Here is an 18,085-nt window from a genome sequence, read left to right as displayed (position 1 = left end):
TGTGGGTTTATGACCTAATTTAAAATAAACACCTTTTTAAAATGTTTTTTTTTCACAGCTCTCAGTGGTACAGGAGTGGTCCATCGATGAGAAGGTTTCTTCAGCCGTCATCTGTACAAATTTGAAGGTGCCGGACGTTTCGCTTCTTATCCAAGAGGCTTCGTCAGCTAACTAAAATTTGCTGGTAGTTTTGGCCCTATATACGTATATATATCCCTACTGTCCAGACGTGACGGTGCCAGACTATGCTCTAAGGTTGGGGGGGGAGCAGAGGACCATTCCCTGAGGCTACACTGATTACTTCTATTGTCCTGCCTGATTATGGGGTCTACGACTGGCCTGATCTCCCCGTTTGCCCTGGTATCACCTCATCAGCATAACTAAGCCTATGTTGCCTAATAAGTCTGTTGTGCGAACGATCCAAATTGAACCTCACTCACGCCACCATGGCGATTTAGTGAAGGCTTTTGCTATTTGATGAAAATAGCTTCTTTGACCGCTTCCCCCTTTCAAAGCATCTCTTTTCTTTGGCGAAGATTTTAACCTCATTGTCGTCAAATGAGTGGTTGCTAGCTTTTACTGCAGTTCCTGCGCTGCAATTTGCTCTGTCTGACATTTTGAATTCTGTTCCTTGACTATAATCATCTTGATGAGAAGAAGCAGAAGTTGATAGTTCCCCCACCTTCAAATGCCACGTGTCTCGAAGTGAACAGGTGTAATCAGGTCGAATCAGTTGAAAAGAAAAAAAAAACCCATTTGAACCTTGTGCTGAAAACACAGATGACAGGGAAATGGTGTCACGTCATCTCTGTAGCCCATTTAGGAGGGGGGGGGGGGGGGAATCCCACCGTGAGTGAGTTTTTGAAAAACAAGAAAGCAAACAACCAACATCTTTGCTGAGTGATCGAACCTCCGTGGTGAATTTCCATATCGCAGGGGCGCCCCCTACCTTTGATTTGTCAACTCTCAAAATCCCCACCAGGGGACAACCCCTCACTGAGATTTTACGGCATTTGACACAATTAAATGTGTAAGTGTGTAGCGTTTAGCTTTGCATTATTTAGACTTCAAGGACAGCCGACACCATTTTTTTTGGTTTGCTAACTGATATCAGAAAAAACGTTTGATAGCATCTAAAATACCCAAAACACGCAGGCTGATATTTTTTGTCAAATGCAAAACGCCAATAAAAAGGCGTCCCAAAATGGTCACAAAATAAGCTCAGAAAATCCCGCCCCCTTGTTCGTGACGTCACATCGGGTCACAAACTGCCTTGCTCAAGAATCAAAATAATGGCTTCAAGAGAGTTCAGATTCGGAGAAGATGCTTTCTTGTGACTGATCCAGTTATGAATAGGATTCAAATGGGTGTGTACACAATTTAGTGTATTTCAATATAGCTGCCTAACTAGCTAGCTATCTATTTGCTATTTATTAGCTGTCTAACTAGCTAGCTATCTATTAGTCATCTATTAGCTAGCTAGCTAACTTGATCTATTTGAGTTATTCCCAATTGAACGGTGTCACCGCTGCTGGCTACCTAACTAGCTATCTATTTGCTGGCTACCTAGCTAGCTATCTATTTGCTATCTATTAGCTGTCTAACTAGCTAACTATCTAGTCATCTATTAGCTAGCTAGCTAACTTGATCTATTTGAGTTATTCCCCGTTGAACGGGGTCACCATTGCTGGCTACCTAGCTAGCTATCTATTTGCTATCTATTAGCTGTCTAACTAGCTAGCTAGCTATTAGTTATCGATTAGCTGGCTAGCTAGCTATTAGTTATCTGGCTAGCTAACTTGGTGTCATTTTGTCAGTGTTCCCATCATAATTGTAAGATTCAAGAAAGAAAACGCAATTATATTATTTTATAATTATTGATACGTCATCAAGATGGCGCCGCGAATGGCAGCCTCGGTCACACGCTCCCTAGTATTGTTCCTGGTTTTGTCATTTTTATTTGTTTTTTTGCGATCCTACGCGACTCAGTTACACGAGGGAAGAGTTACTGAGCATTGGGGAATCGACTCTTGGACTATTTTCACCGGGGATGCTCGCGAGCGGCGTAGCAGCTCTGTCCGGAGCTCTGTCCGGAGCTTAGAGATGCCGGCGTAGGAGGGGCAAGCGAGCCGGCGTGCTCGTCAAGCTACGGCAGGGTGGATTTCGAACGCCGCTCCCATCGATCCACCTCGCTAATCTACGCTCACTACCAAACAAGATGGACGAACTTCTGCTTCTCACAAAGACCAATAAAACATTTGCCCGCTCTGCTGCGCTGTGCTCAGTGACCGCCACCAGGATTCCGCGCTACACCTAACCCGGATTTCGTCTCCTCAGAGCCGACCGCGACACGGAGCAATCAGAAATCCAAAGGCGACGGAATATGCTTCTACATCAACGAAGAATGGTGCACCGACGCACACTGCAGCCCTGGCTTGGAATCGCCGTCTCTCAACTGCAAGCCATTCTACTCGCCACGTGAGTTGGCTTCCTTTATTCTCGTCGCCGTGTACATCGCGAAACAAGCTAATGCTAACGCGTGTATACAAACGCTAGCGGACCATGTAAACAAACTCTAACTAAAACATCCAGAGTCACCTCTGATCATTTTGGCCGATTTTAGTCAAACGCGTTTAAACCGCGAACTTCCTAAATATAAGCAGCATATTGACTGTTTCACCAGAGGAGAAAACATTCTAGATCATTATTACGCAGCACTCAAAGAGTCATACCGATCTGTTGCGCGTGCAGCTTTGGGTCTTTCTGACCACTATTTAATCCACTTAATTCCCACATAGAGACAGAAACTCAAATGTGTAAAACCGGTAGTCAAGACAGTAAAAAATGGACAGATGAAGCAAAGTTAGCGCTACAAGAATGCTTAGACTGCACTGATTGGAGCGTCTTTGAAACGTCAACGGGCACATTGGATGAATACACACACACACACTGTATGTAACATCATCCATCAGTTTCTGTGAGGACATGTGTGTACCAAAAAAGTCCTTCCGCTCATTCAACAACATTGTTGGGGTGGGCACTCCTGGTGCTGGAGGGCCACCCTCCTGCATGTTTTCCAAGTCTCTTTGTTGCAACACACCTGATTCAAATGAGCAGGTTCAATGTAAGGCTTCCGCAGAGCTTGGTGATTATCTGATTATTTGATTATCAGGTGTATTGTAACAGGGAGACTTGGAAAGCATGCAGGAGGGTGGCCCTCCAGGACCAGGAGTGCCCACCCCTCAACAACAACAAGCCATGGTTCACTCCCAAACTCAGGTAGGTTAGGAAAGAGAAAGAGTCCGCATTTAAAAGCGGCGGCGATCGAGCCGTTTACAAACTCACCCGAGACAGGCTGACGAAGGAAATTAACATCGCAAAGAAAAGTTTTGCGGAAGGAGGTGAGGTCTGGTTTGAGAAGGTCGTTGGAGGGGGCTTGGACAACGTCTTGACTGCAGGAAGCTCATCGTCGTCCTCGTCCGTCGCTGCTTGAGACGGTCCACTTGCCGTGTTGGCTGGCCTCAGACATACCTGCGCACACTTCTCTAAAACGCACACTAAAAAAACCTCAACGTATTTTTGAGTGTATTTGTCTCTAATATAAGTACAGTGATACCTCGGTTTACGAACCCCTAGGCTTACGAACTTTCCGGTTTACGAATTTTACATTGATGAAAATTTTACCTTGGCGTACAAACTATTTTTCGGGATACACACGGAGCTGCCACAATGAGTGAGGTGTCGTTCGCAAACGAGCCTGTTCTTCGAACAACAAAACGGCAGCCGGCTTGTTTTGGTCCTCTATTCCCCACCCCCAGTCTTCAGTTAAAGCCACGTGATTGGTCAAGAACGCAGCGGTGAGGGGAGGTGGTTTAAACATTAAAGGGACAGGCAGACGACAGAGAGAGAGGGACAAAATGGATAGAAAACAGTGAGATTTGCCCTCGTTTCAACTTTGATAGTTCAAAGGCAGAGTGTAGACTGCAAGGTTAAAAGTCCCATCAATCAGCCTCCACAAATAACCCGCACAAGCCATCTGTACACTTGATGCAAAAAGCTATCAACCCAGCAAAATAGAACACAATTGATGAGGAACTAGGTAAAATTATCGCAGAGAAAGCACCTACAAGGGATCATTTCTCAAGATGGTGAAAGAAGAAGGCTCCGTTCCTCATCAAGTTTTTAACGTTGATGAACGCGGCCACTCCATTCCATCAAGCCATCAACGACCATCACAAAGGTCAATAAAATGACTTTATTATACAGTACAATTTATTTATTTCATTATAATACCATAGCACATTTTTTATACACAAAATAAAATATATTTTGTGTAGTTGTAAAGCTTAGAAAATTAGAAAGTAGAAAACTATGTTTTATGGGGACCGAGGAACGGGTTATTCTCATTATAATGGTTTCCTATGTGAAATTATTTTTTGGGATACACACTTTTCGCCTGACACACTGTCTGGGAACCAATTAAGTTTGTAAGCCAAGGTATCACTGTACTACTACTTTGTAATAAACACTACATGGTACATATCCTAAATACTAAACAATGAAGCAAAATATGACAAAAAATAAGTTATTACAGTATAGAATTATGATTAAAATAATCTAATCAGGAAAATAACCCTTTCCATTGTGGATGCAAACTCTCATAAAATGACGATCAATGGTGAAAACAGATACGAGCGATAAAATTACTACATTTATGTTGATGTTTTACCTGAAAGTCACGCTGCTGATGTGGAGTTAACAATGTGGCGGGTGTAGATATGTATTTCAAAATCAAATAACTTCCATGACAGAGGAGCATAGGGAGAGAGTAGTAGAGAGTAAAATATATATATCCGGGTAGAAACTCAGAATAGAGATTCACAATATAAATGAGCAAATATCAACGATCGAATGCAGGCAGATTTTCGTCAGAAATCCAAAATGGCTGTCACTGAATACGAGGAAATATCATTACAAACTCTAGAAATATACATGCTAATACTACTTCTTCTTCTATGCTTGAAAGTTGGCAGTTATGGAGAAAAATATCTATTCTACCACTTCTATGAGTTATAAAAATACAACCTACTCATCTTTATAAACTGTAGTGTTAGCAAAAAGAGCGTAAACTTCAATCAGTTCCCACCCCCACTCCCCGTTTCTCGTTGCCTTATTCGGAAATTTCAAGAACCAGCATGAAGGGAAACATGTGTACTACGTCATCATAAACTGCATATCTTGGAAAATCCCACGAAAAACGATTACTTATAGCAACTTCTACTGATCTACCCTGTTTCTATTTCAACAAATACATACATTATTTAAACATATTAATATTTCTAGATCGACAAAACGTTTTTTGTTTTTCTAGCAAAGCCCGTCAAATTAATCAGATGTCTGTTTCAAACATTTCCAAGTTTGCCACTGGACGAGCGCGACATTTCCCTTTTTTACCGCCAGGTGGGAACAGTGAGCTATGTGGTAGACAAACCAAACCACGAAGAAGCACCGCCGTCATCTCCACGCTCCTCTTGCCGCGCAGTGTGGCGACCTTGTCTGGTTTCCATTTCATACCATCAGATTTGATAGTCGTAGGCTCTTTTCGTTCACGGAGAGATTGCTATTATAGCACACCATGGCGTTAAACCTGATGATCAACACGAGCAACCCGCCTTTAGGTGAGTGGCAATTCATGGTGAAAAATTTAAAGAATAATTGACACCAGGAACCACTGGCTAGGCTGCTAAATTGCTATTAGCACGGGTACGTGTCCATCGATGGGATCAAAACACATTGTCATCAGTAGCCATTTACCCTATTTTGTACCCTGATATCTTTATTTATATTATTTGTTTGGGCCAAAAAAAAATCTCGTTTCAGCAGTTTGGAAGGCTAATTGCACCACCAAAGCAAATAAAAACAATAGTAAAATCAACACTAAGTGTAATGGAAGAATGTGCGCTGGTCTCTTTCAAACATTATCACATCAAAAAAATGAATAAACACAATTATAACACCGTTTTTGATATGAATTCAAGTCACCTTTAGCATCCATGAGCGGGGCGTGTACGTCAACCAGTTACTGATCCATTAGTCGTGGCACTCAAAACCGCTAAATGAATAATGGTAGCTACTTTTGACACGACAACACCAAAATGTTCCACTTAAATAACGATAACTTCCACGCTCGTAGTTTATCGATTCAAAAAACAATAATTTTAACGTGAAATGAAAAGTGTAACAAGTTTCACCTGTGTTGCATCAGCCTGTAAATTAACCCGAATGAGCGCAAATAATCGAATGGATAGTTTTAACGAAATAATCGGATACATGTTTTTTATTGCACTAAATTAATCACAATGTATTCACGGTCAGTGACGAAGAGCAGGAAGAGCCATTTAACTTTAAAGGACAACCAACGTCACTTTTTTGTTTTTTAACTGACATCAGAAAAACGTTTCATAGCATCCAAAACACGCAGTATGATATTTTTATTCAAATGCAAAACACCAATAAAAATGACTTAGTGTCCAAAATCTGCAAAAAATTGAGCTGCGAATTGGGCATTTTCAGAAAGTCCCGCCCCCAGTTTGTGACGTCACGCCAAGACGTCTTGCATTGCTGGAGAATCAAAACAATGGCTTCAGATTCGGAGAAGATGCTTTCTTGTTACACATCCAGTTATGAATAGGATTCAAATAGTTCTGAAGAGGAAAGCATACATGTTTGCTATCGATTAAAGAATTTATTCCCTGTCATTTTTAGGCAAACGGACGGGGGGGACTCACTCACTCATTCCATTGGCCTTGAAGGCCGTAGGGGTGACATGATGGACGTCTGGGCAGTCAGAGATCTCCAGGCTCTCGGTCTTCAGCAGTTCGTAGCAGGGTGTGGAAGCTGCAGCCTGTCCATTCCTTAATGTTGTCCATCCAGCACTTCCTCTGTCTCACCCAAAAAGAGCCAATAAAATGGCCACCGAGCTGTGAGGAATGAATCAGCCCGTTTCCACAGGCTGATATATTTCTTCAATGGACCTTGGACTCCCTCTGCTGGCGGCTTTTGGATGTAACACACGGTTTACAAAAAAAAAACAAAAAACAATACAGCAAAATACATTGACGTGATGGAAAGACGCTTAAGACTTCTACTGAGCGTATTTGATAAAGATTCCACCGCATATAGCTATAGTTTACCTTTTAAGACTCACGCTGAATATTCCGGAAGTCTTGTTTTTGAGTTGGCCTGAAAACTTTGTGTTGCACCAAAAAGAGGCAGAAGAAGGCGACAAAGCTCTGTGTAAGGAATTAATCTTACACAGAGCTTTGTCGCCTCGTTCTGCCTCTTTTTTGGTGCTACAATCCCCCCCACCTCCTGTTGCCTCAAAATGACACGGAAGGACTCCTTGAATCGGTTGCAAACATGTATGCTTTCCTCTTCAGAACTATTTCAATCCTATTCATAACTGGATGTGGAACAAGAAAGCATATTCTCCGAATCTGTAGCCATTGTTTTGATTCTCGAGCTAGGCAAGACGTCCCGCCAAGGGGGCGGGACCTTCTGAAACTCGCCATCTCCGAGGTCATTTTGAAGTAGTTTTGGGACAATAATTCATTTTTATTGGTGTTGCATTTGCATTTGACCAAAAATATCAGCCTGTGTGTTTTTGGGTATTTTCGATGCTATAAAACGTTTTCCTGAGATCAGTTAGGAAACAAAAAAAAATGTGTCGGTTGTCCTTTAACTTAACTGGACAGTGATGCCATAGTTAGATATAATCCACAATTTTACGTGTAGGAAAAAATACCACCACTTATCATTGTCATGAGTACTGGAGAAGAATCAGTGTTCATTTTTTTGGCTTTGACACCATGCCCGTGTCTTTAGGAGCCCTCCTGACCGCCAAGCATGTGAAAGGAAGCGTGCAACTGTCAGTGGGGGAAGGCAAAGACACCCGCCTTCACGTCTCTCAGTAAGCAGGACAACTTCTGTCACCAACACTTTCCGTGGAAGAGTTTTATAACTGTTCTTTTTTTTTTTTTTTTTTTTTTTTTTTGTCGTGTCTGCAGTGCCATCCAGTTCAGTGATGCCAACTCCATCAGCCGATACTTGGCGCGGGTGGCGCCGGGTCTGGACCTCTATGGAGCTAACCTGCTGGGAAATTTTTGTGAATTTTCAAAGTTGACAATGGTAGTTGACGTGACTTCAGGTGATCCTGGAGGACGTGGCCATGCTACAGATCCAACCGGACCAGTTCACCTATACTAGCGACCACTTCCATGTCATCATGCAGCTGATGGCGGAGGGCAAAGCCTACATCCATGACACACCCCCTGAGGAAATAAAAGTGGAGCGGGAGCAGCGTCGCGAGTCCAAGTGCAGGAATAACAGTACGTAGCAAACACAAAGCTGCTTTTGCACCACAATGTGACACTTTTCGCCTTACACACTCTGGTAACCAATTAAGTTTGTAAGCCAGGGTTTTACTGTACTCCAAAAACAATTTAGCCGTTTTATGCACGTGGCAGGGGATGGTTCCAACCTTGCCTTGGCTTTCTTCCAGTGTCTATCCAACCTACGACTTTTCCTGCCCTATTGTGGACAGCCGAGAGAACGTGACTCATGCCTTGAGGCCCACCGAATATCACGACCGCGTTCATCGACGCGTTACAGCTCAGGAAGCCGTACATCAGAATCAGAATCAGAATCAGAATCATCTTTATTGCCAAGTATGGAGAAGACACAAGGAATTTGTTTCCGGTCGAACACGCTGCACTAGTATCATCATCAAAAAAATTGCAAAGCGGCACTATACAGTTCAATTTGGGCTACTGTTCAAATCTGGGAGTATTCCCGCCTCAACCTGAACAACACGGTGCTGTCCAAGCGCAAGCTCACGTGGTTTGTGGAGGAGGGATACGTGGATGGATGGTGAGGTCCGGCTTCTTTGGACAATGCACAAGTTCATGTCACGGGGCCACTATCGTCCCGCTTCCCCACAGTCAGAGGCGTGCTGAGGAGAGGGATGACCGTGGAAGGACTGAAACGGTTTATCGCAGCTCGGGTATGTCCATTGCATCAGTGCTGTTTTTCTTAACTCGTTCATTGCCAGACCATGTGCAAAAATGAGCACACTCCAGGGCCAGGGTTTTTGTCTTTGTTTATTATTATTTATTATGATATAGTATTATTTATTTAAATTATTATTTTTATATTATTTATTAGAATGTATTATTAATTCTTATTAATTTATATTAATTCTTTTTAATTTATTATTTTGTATTTTTTTTGTATTATTATTTATTTATGTAATTTATTATTATTATGATGTATTATATTTATTTAAATTATTTTTAATTAATTAGTATTTATTATAATTTATTATTAATTTATATTCTTTTTAATTTATTATTTTTTATTGTTTTTTTTGTTTTGTTATTTTTTATGTATTAGGTATGATCTATTTTTCATATTCTTATTCATCATTTAATTATTTATCTTATTTTTTATTCAGTTTTACTATTTTTTTGTTATTGTTTTGATTTTTTTTTTTTATTTTTTTAAATTTTATTTAGTTATTATTTTTTAATGTATGCTATTAGGTATTTTACGTATTCATATTTTTCATTATTCATCATTTAATTATTTATCTTATTTTTTATCTTATATTTTATTTTTTTATCTTATTTTTTATTATTTTTCTAACTTTTTTTATTATCTTGTGTTTTTTGTTTTTGATGTATTTATTTATTTATTAGCTATTATCTATTTTTCTTATTCAGGATTCATCATCATTCATCATTTAATTATGTATCTTCTATTTTTCATCTTTTATTTTTTTTAATTCTTTTTTTATTATTCTTGTTTGATATTTTATTTATTTATTTATTTATTTATTTATGATGTATTATGAAGTCTTGTTCTTCTTTTCCTTTGGGCTTTTCCCTTCAGGGGTGGCCACAGCGAATAAATGTCCTCCATCTAAGCCGGTTTTGTGCATCCTCTTCTCTCACACCAGCTACCTTCATGTCCTCTTGGACCACATCCATAAACCTCCTCTTGGGTCTTCCTCTCGGTCTCCTGCCTGGCAGTTCAAGACCCAGCATCCTTCTCCCGATATAGTCACTCTCTCTCCTCTGGACATCTGGTCCAAACCATCTCAGTCTGACTTTCTCTCCAAAGCCTCTAATATGAGTTGTCCCTCTAATGTACTCATTCCTGATCCTTTCCAACCTGGTCACTCCCAAAGAAAAGCTCAACATCTTCAGCTCTGCTTCCTGTCTTTTCTTCAGTGGCACTGTCTCCAGTCCAAACATCATGGCTCCACTTTTCCTTTCATCCTAGCTGAAAGCCTTCGATCACACATCACACCTGACTGATTTTTCTTCAGCCGCTCCAGCCTGCCTGGACACACTTCTTCACCTCTTTTCCACACATGATGTATTATGAAGTGGACGCTAAAAATCTCTGTCCATTTGCAGGGTGGATCCAGGTCAGTGGTGAACATGGAGTGGGACAAGATCTGGGCCTTTAACAAAAAGGTACGACTTCTTTTTCTTGTCTTGCACTGTTACACAAATAATGAGATACAAAATAAATCGTAAATGGCACATTGCGCTTTTATTTCAAGTTGCTCAACTAGATGCCAAAAGTTACTCAGCTTGTTATGGCTTCAAACCCTTCGTGAATACCCCCCACCAACCCCACCATCAACATTTTCACTCAATTACACGAGGATCCAACAAGGCGTAGCCTCTCGTGTATACCCCTCGGCCGCTCCCCCCTTTGTGTGCTACAATTTTTGTTTTCTTGGCTGGCTGCTTCACACGTAAGTCCACAATATTAAAGTACAAGCTTAAAGGACAACCAACACAATTCTTTAGTTTCCTATCTTTGACATCAGAAAAACGTTTTATAGCATCTAAAATACCCAAAACACGCAGGATGATATTTTTATTCAAATGCCAAACACCAATAAAAATGAATTAGTGTCCAAAATCTGCAAAAAAAATGAACCCGGAAATTCAGAAAGTCCCGCTGCCTTGTTTGTGACATCACGCCCAGGATACAAGTTGTGTCCATAATTTGTAAAATCACTTCAAATGACTTATACTGAGCGTATTTTACAAAGATTGCACCGCATATAGCTATATTTTACCTTTTAAGACTCGCGCTGAATATTCAGGAGGTCTTATTTTTGAGTTGGTGACGAGTCCTCACCCTACGTCACTGAAGGAACGCCCCTGACCGAGAAAGCGACACACAATGCATTTTGGGTACTTTGTTTGGTCTGAAAACTTCGTGTTGATCCGTGTTGATGGCAAAATTAGAAGGAAAACACATAAATACCGCAGTGGGGAATCGTTGCACCAAGTCTACTACAGTAAAGTCTCGATATTCTCGGGAGTTAGAAAAAATGTCGATATATCCGTCCTGCGCCGAACTGCATTAAAGGGCGGGGGGGCAACACGTAAACAGGGTATCTTTGATATGGCGTGTCATTTTATCATTGGGTTCATGGATTGCGTATCTAACATGCTTTTTGTACAGTAGTGAAGTGAAAAATAAACTTATGCATAAAATAAAAACATCTTTACACTTTTTAATGATTATTTCCTTTCAAAAATGCCACCAATGCAAAATCCTCACATTCTATTCACACGAAACCACGAAAAAAAAACAGTGATTGTTGCAAGCGATAAAGATATCTGAATGCTAGACAATTAAATACATGGATGAAAAACCAAAACTGCAACGTTAACATTACTTCCGTTGATGAAGTATGTTTGGTCTGAGAAGCGTGTTGCGTCCAAAAGCCGCCAAAAGAGGGCATCCAAGCGCCATATAAGAAACGGAGGTGGTAACAGGAGGTCGCCATTTTGTGCCTCTTTTTTTTGGGGGGTGAGAGATGTTCCCCCAATGTTGCCTCAAAATGGCACATATAATTCTTTAATCGATTGCAAACATGTATGCCATTGTTGTCGCCATTGTTGAAGACGGTAGAAAATGTCGTCCGCTAGGAGCTGGTCACGTAACAAACTCACGTCACCAAGTCACGTGACCAAGTCGACCAATGGCGCGACCAATACAGATTTCGATAATGGTGGTACTGTATAGAAACCCCTGAGCAAATATCGATTCACCGTAAAGTATCTTTTGTATTGATATAAACATAGCAAAATGGCCGGCGGGAGATGAAAAAGAGCATCGTGGTAACCGGATTATCGTACTAAACGGAACTAATTATACATAAAAAGACTAGTAATGTCCACGGGAAATGAAAATAGTGTCGTAATAAGCAGTATTATAAATATAAACGATATCGATATAACGAGACTTGGCTGTATTTGATACTAGTTGACACAAATTCCCAGCAGACAAATCAGCCCATTTCCAACGGAGCTTGTGCGCCATCTTGTGCATTTTCTGCGAGGCTACATTAGAGTCCTGACGGCTCGAATTGATACGGGAGGACTTCTTGAATCGATGGCAAACATTTATGCTTTCCTCTTTCAGAACTACAGTAAAGTCTCGTTATATCGATATCGGATATATCGATAGTCCCGGTTATATCGATACTATTTCTATGCACGCACGGAGAAAATTACATGCAAACAGGGTCGGATATATCGATAGTCCCGGTTATATCGATATTTTTTCGGACTCCCTTGAATATCGATATAACGAGACTTTACTGTATTTGAATCCTATTCATAACTGGATGAGTAACAAGAAAGCATCTTCTCCCAATCTGAAGCCATTGTTTTGATTCTTGAGCAAGGAAATATGTCTTGGCGTGACGTCACGAACAAAGGGGGCGGGACCTTGAGAAACTGGCCATTTCCGGTTTCATCTTGAAGTCATTTTTATTGTTTAGCATTTGACTAAAAATATCATCCTGCGTGTTTTGGCTATTTTAGACGCGAGAAAACAATTTTCTGATGTCAGTTAGGAAACAAAAAAGTGACGGTCGTTTCTCCTTTAAACTACGATTTGAATTGAAATGTCCGTCTGAAAAAAAAATCACATCTGGCCATTGCGCACTAAAGTTTTCCGTCGTTGTTTTGGACGACGATGGTTAAAATCCGAGAAAGACATTTTTTTTCTTTTGAGATGGTACAACTTTCGAGTTGGTGCTCCCCTTTTTCCAACTGCACTTGTGTGTGTGCACACGTGGCGGCATCTCCTCGCTCTTGTGTGTTTCCAAGCTGCCCGTTAGCTGCGTGAAGGTACTCCGTACCCCCACCCAATAAACCTCCCCTCCGCCATTTTAATTTTTTTCTTCAGCTTAGCCGCCCTTTACAGGCAATAAGGCAACTTCATGCTGTTTAAAGCGCCTGGAAAATATGACCGTATTTTCACGACCAAAGGGCGCGCCGTGTGAAAAGGCGCAGTCTCATTTATGTGTGCCATTTCTGTATTTAACTTGCACATTGAGCGCACCGGCTGATAGGGCGCAAGTTTTATATAGCGGTACATATCCTCTACTGCCATACGTACGTCCGCCTCACAACAACACACAGGCATACAAGTGTGCGCATTTACAAAAAAAACAGATTGGGAGCAAAACTGAGTTTGGTAGTACTTTATTTCTTCATTACAAAGTCATAACATTTTGGAATCATCACTCAATATGCGTCGACATGGTAAAAAAGAGCACATTACCGGTACCGACTTTTCCGAAAGCTCGAACCACCGTGCCAGCAGACACCTTAGCCCAGCCTTGGGCAAACTACGGCCCGCGGGCCACATACGGGCCGTTAGGCTTTTTAATCCGGCCCGCCGAACTTGCCCAAATTATAGTAAGTAGTGATTCCATTTTTCAATAAATGTTGATTTCTTTGACTTTGCCCCTTCAATGAAAACTTATTAAAAACAGACGCAATCTTCATAAATCACAGTGCATATGTTATTTTAATCTATTTCCATTTCCTCTGCGAAATAGTATGTAAACGCCATATCTTGCATATTCCTTGAGACAAATTTATTAACTAATCAGGGATATTTTTCACATTGGGAAGACAGTTAATAAATTGGGTTGTAGTGTTCTTACTGTGCAATGAGGTTTGTACACACTACATTTAAAGGACAACCGGCACCATTTTTTTGTTTCCCACTGACATCAGAAAAACGTTTTATAGCATCTAAAATACCCAAAACAGGCAGGCTGATATTTTTAGTTAAATGAAAAACACCAATAAAAATGACTTCAAAATGAATCCGGAAATGGCCAGTTTCAGTAGGTCCCACCCCCTTGTTCGTCACGCCAAGACGTCTTGTCTTGCTCGAGAATCAAAACAATGGCTTCAGATTCGGAGAAGATGTTTTCTTGTTACTCATCCAGTTATGAATATGGTTCTAATAGTTCTGAAGAGGAAAGCATAAATGTTTGCAATTGATTCAAGGAGTCCTCCCATATCAATTCGAGCCGTCAATGACAGCAATTTAGCACCCAGAAAATGTAGAAGATTGTGCCCAAGCTCTGTTGCAAATGGGCTGATTTGTCAGCTGGGAATTTGTGTCAGCGAATATCAAATAGTTGTCTTGGTGCAACACACAACGATTCACCATGGCGTTATTTATGTGTTTTCCTTCTAATTTCGCCATCAACACGGAGTTTTCAGACTAAACAAAGTACCCAAAATGCATTGTGTGTCGCTTTCTCGGTCAGGGGCGGTCCAAACGTGACGTCACTTAGGGCATCGGCATCAACTCGAAAACAAGACTTCATGAATATTCAGCGCAAGTCTTAAAACGTAAACTATAGCTATATGCTGTGGAATTGCTCAGTCGAAGTCATTTGAAGTGATTTTACAAATTATGGACATAACTTGTCCGGAGGCGTCGATTGTCCTTTAATGCTTTAGGTTTAGTATTTCCGGCCCAAACACTCCCTCCAAATGCTCCCTGCCCGGCCCCTCTGTCGAATTTTAGAACCCAATGCGGCCCGCGAGTCAAAAAGTTTGCCCACCCCTGCCTTCGCCCAAGCATCCACAATCCATTGGCAAACTGTGGCGTAACATCCAGCCCTTTTCGTTTGCCTTAAGAATGACGCCTTCTGGAAATGTCTCTTTCGGCAAAGTCTTTCTTTTAAAAAATCACCATCGGCGGGAGTTTCTCTCCGTTAGCATGGCAGCCAAGCACAACACGAAACGAAGCCTTTTCGCGAGCTTTTCGGAATAATTCGCCGGCCGCACTGCGCTACCGTAGTACCGTACCGGATGGAAAAATGGCACCGTTTCATAAAACGCCAGCACCAAGACGGACCTCCTTGGAAATGTTCAGTTTTCATTTCCTCCGCTAGCGTTACTGCTCTGAGCGGGATGGTGACAGTCGAAACGCTCCTTCCGCTCGCTCTTAGCTCGCCGATCCATTGCTCGAATCTTTCCTCCAACTCCGGCCACCTTGCCTTATGTCTGCGTATTACGTCATGGCCGCTCGATTCCCATGTTCCTCGGCGTAGTCGATAGCCTTCAGTTTAAACTGAGCTTCATAACCATGTCTCTTTGCCATTTTCAGGGTTGTTAAAACAGCAATGTTCTACATACGCATACACATACCTGTTCGTTTATACACAAACCACGCCCACACCCCCCTAACCCCCCTCGTTTTCTCTACACGTCCTTCTCATGGTGGTCTCTAATACGTCCGCACTACAGGGCGCACCGCACATTTTGAAAAAAATCTGAGACCTTTATATGCGCCTTATGGTCGTGAAAATACGGTAAGTTGCTAAAATGGATTGTGGACTGAACAGGCAGCAGGTTTTTTTTCAATTACAGTAAAGTCTCGTTATATCGATATTCAAGGGAGTCCGAAAAAATATCGATATATCCGATATCGATATAACGAGACTTTACTGTAATTAGTTGATTACCGTAATTTCTGGACTAAAGTGCGCACCTTATAACCCTCACCCAGTATGTTTTTAAAGGAAAACCCATTTTGCACACACATAAACACCACCTGTCTATAAGCCGCGTGGGTGTGCACAATTCACACGCGACGTCACATTAAACGTGCTATCTAGCTGGCTGGGTGGCTATGTAGCTATCTATTTATTAGCTATATATATATATATATATATATATATATATATATATATATATATATATATATATATATATATATATATATATATATATACAGTAAAGTCTCGTTATATCGATATTCAAGGGAGTCCGAAAAAATATCGATATAACCGGGACTATCGATATAACCGGGACTATCGATATATCCAACCCTGTTTGCATGTAATTTTCTCCGTGCGTGCATAGAAATAGTATCGATATAACCGGGACTATCGATATATCCGATATCGATATAACGAGACTTTACTGTATATATATATATATATATATATATACAGTAAAGTCTCGTTATATCGATATCGGATGTATCGATAGTCCCAGTTATATCGATATTTTTTCGGACTCCCTTGAATATCGAATATCGAGCGGCTAGTTATGAACCACATCAAGGCTGCCCTCCCCCCCACCCATGACCCCTTCCAATTTGCATATCGGCCCAACCGCTCGACCGATGATGCCATCTCCACTGCTCTCCACACAGCGCTCACCCACCTGGAGACCAGAGACTCCTACGTCAGAATGCTGTTCATCGACTTCAGCTCAGCATTCAACACAATCATCCCCTAACAACTCACCGATAAACTGAGCAAACTGGGGATCAGCACCTCCCTGTGCAACTGGCTGCTGGACTTCCTGACGGGGAGACCACAGGCAGTCAGAGTTGGCGACAACACTTCCAGCACCATCACGCTGAACACAGGGGCCCCCCAGGGGTGTGTGCTGAGCTCCCTCCTCTTCACTCTGCTCACGCACGACTGCTCACCATCATCACCCAGCTCCAACCTCTTCATAAAGTTTGCGGATGACACGACTATGGTGGGCCTCATCAACAACGACGAGGAGACAGCCTACAGGGACGAGGTCAGCCGCCTGGCCACGTGGTGCAAGGACAACAATCTCCGTCTGAATGTGGAGAAGACGAAGGAGATTGTTGTGGACTTCAGGAGAGTGCGCCCCCAGCATGCTCCATTAACCATCGACGGTGCTGCAGTGGAGAGAGTGAGCAGCACCAAGTTCCTGGGAGTGCACATATCCGAAGACCTGTCCTGGAGCCACAACACGGCATCAATGGCCAAGAGATCCCACCAGCGCCTGTACTTCCTCCGCAAGCTCAAAAGAGTTGGAGCCCCGACCCCCATCACGACCTCCTTCTACCGCGGTACCATAGAGAGCATCCTGACCAGCTGTATCACCGTGTGGTACGGCGCCTGCACCGTGTCCTGCCGTAAGACTCTGCAGCGCATCGTGAGGACAGCTGAGAAGATCATCGGTGTCTCTCTCCCCCCCCTTCAGGACATCTATAACACCCGCCTCACCCGCAGAGCCATCCGGATCGCTGGCGATCCCACCCACCCCTCCCACAGCCTCTTCAGCCTGCTGCCGTCGGGTCGGAGACTGCGGAGTCTCCGATCCAAGACCAGCAGGCTCAAGGACAGTTTCTGCCACCAGGCAGTCCGGAGACTCAACTCCCTCCCAGCCCTGCCCAGCCTGCCCCTTCCCACTGCCACACTCACCGAACTCTGAGTACACGCTACATGCTGTACGATCATCCTGAACTCTATTTTTTGTTATTTCTCATTAGACAAGACCTCACTTCAACCCTTTCTAGTTGTTTGTTTTTGCAATTACGACATTACGTCACTTTATGTACGTCACTTCCTCACTTTACATATGTCACTACCTCACTTTCCATACGACACTACCTCACTTTACATACAGAAATTACATGTATTGTCTGTTGTCAATTGTATGTCTTTTTTAGCCACGTTATAAGTGCCTTGCATGTCTTGCACGCTGGGTCCGAGAGGACATTAATTTCATCTGTGCTGTATGTCATGCATATTAGCATATTTGACAATAAAGCTTTGACTTTGATTATTATTGTATTTTCTACAGTCGCCCCCATTTGAAGCTCAGATAACTCCAGACCCATATAACTTAGGAATTAACTCTTTTTTTGATGAAAGAAGAGAGTCTAAAGTATCTAACACTGTATT

General features: G+C 42.0%; 1 protein-coding gene and 1 pseudogene across 5 annotated transcripts; both read left to right on the top strand.

The window, feature by feature from the left end:
* The first annotated feature begins 1,893 nt into the window (after positions 1-1,893).
* LOC148895251 (uncharacterized) lies at positions 1,894-10,639 on the top strand (annotated as a pseudogene).
* On the top strand, positions 2,338-17,612 carry LOC148895250 (uncharacterized). Of its 5 annotated transcripts, none has more exons than XM_089000409.1 (8): positions 2,343-2,478; positions 5,461-5,678; positions 7,885-7,969; positions 8,067-8,387; positions 8,561-8,928; positions 9,000-9,061; positions 10,479-10,538; positions 16,570-17,612. In XM_089000409.1, exon 8 carries the CDS (start codon positions 16,902-16,904, stop codon positions 17,610-17,612), a length of 711 nt encoding a protein of 236 aa, XP_088856535.1. In that variant the 5' UTR covers positions 2,343-2,478; positions 5,461-5,678; positions 7,885-7,969; positions 8,067-8,387; positions 8,561-8,928; positions 9,000-9,061; positions 10,479-10,538; positions 16,570-16,901. The 5 variants fall into 5 exon arrangements, with proteins under 5 accessions (XP_088856538.1, XP_088856535.1, XP_088856536.1 ...); XM_089000410.1 differs by having other exon boundaries at positions 8,526-8,928; XM_089000413.1 differs by lacking the exon at positions 7,885-7,969.
* Positions 17,613-18,085: the final 473 nt, after the last annotated feature.

Source organism: Hippocampus bargibanti, linkage group LG07 (genome assembly GCF_051943395.1).
Source record: "Hippocampus bargibanti isolate YZ-2025 linkage group LG07, ASM5194339v1, whole genome shotgun sequence".
In the NCBI taxonomy this organism is placed as follows: domain Eukaryota; kingdom Metazoa; phylum Chordata; class Actinopteri; order Syngnathiformes; family Syngnathidae; genus Hippocampus; species Hippocampus bargibanti.
This window is presented reverse-complemented; position numbering and strand designations above follow the sequence as displayed.

Bases quoted from the DNA above. Each gene is read 5' to 3' on its own strand.
- LOC148895250 (XM_089000412.1), top strand. From the start codon at position 16,902: ATGGTGGGCCTCATCAACAACGACGAGGAGACAGCCTACAGGGACGAG.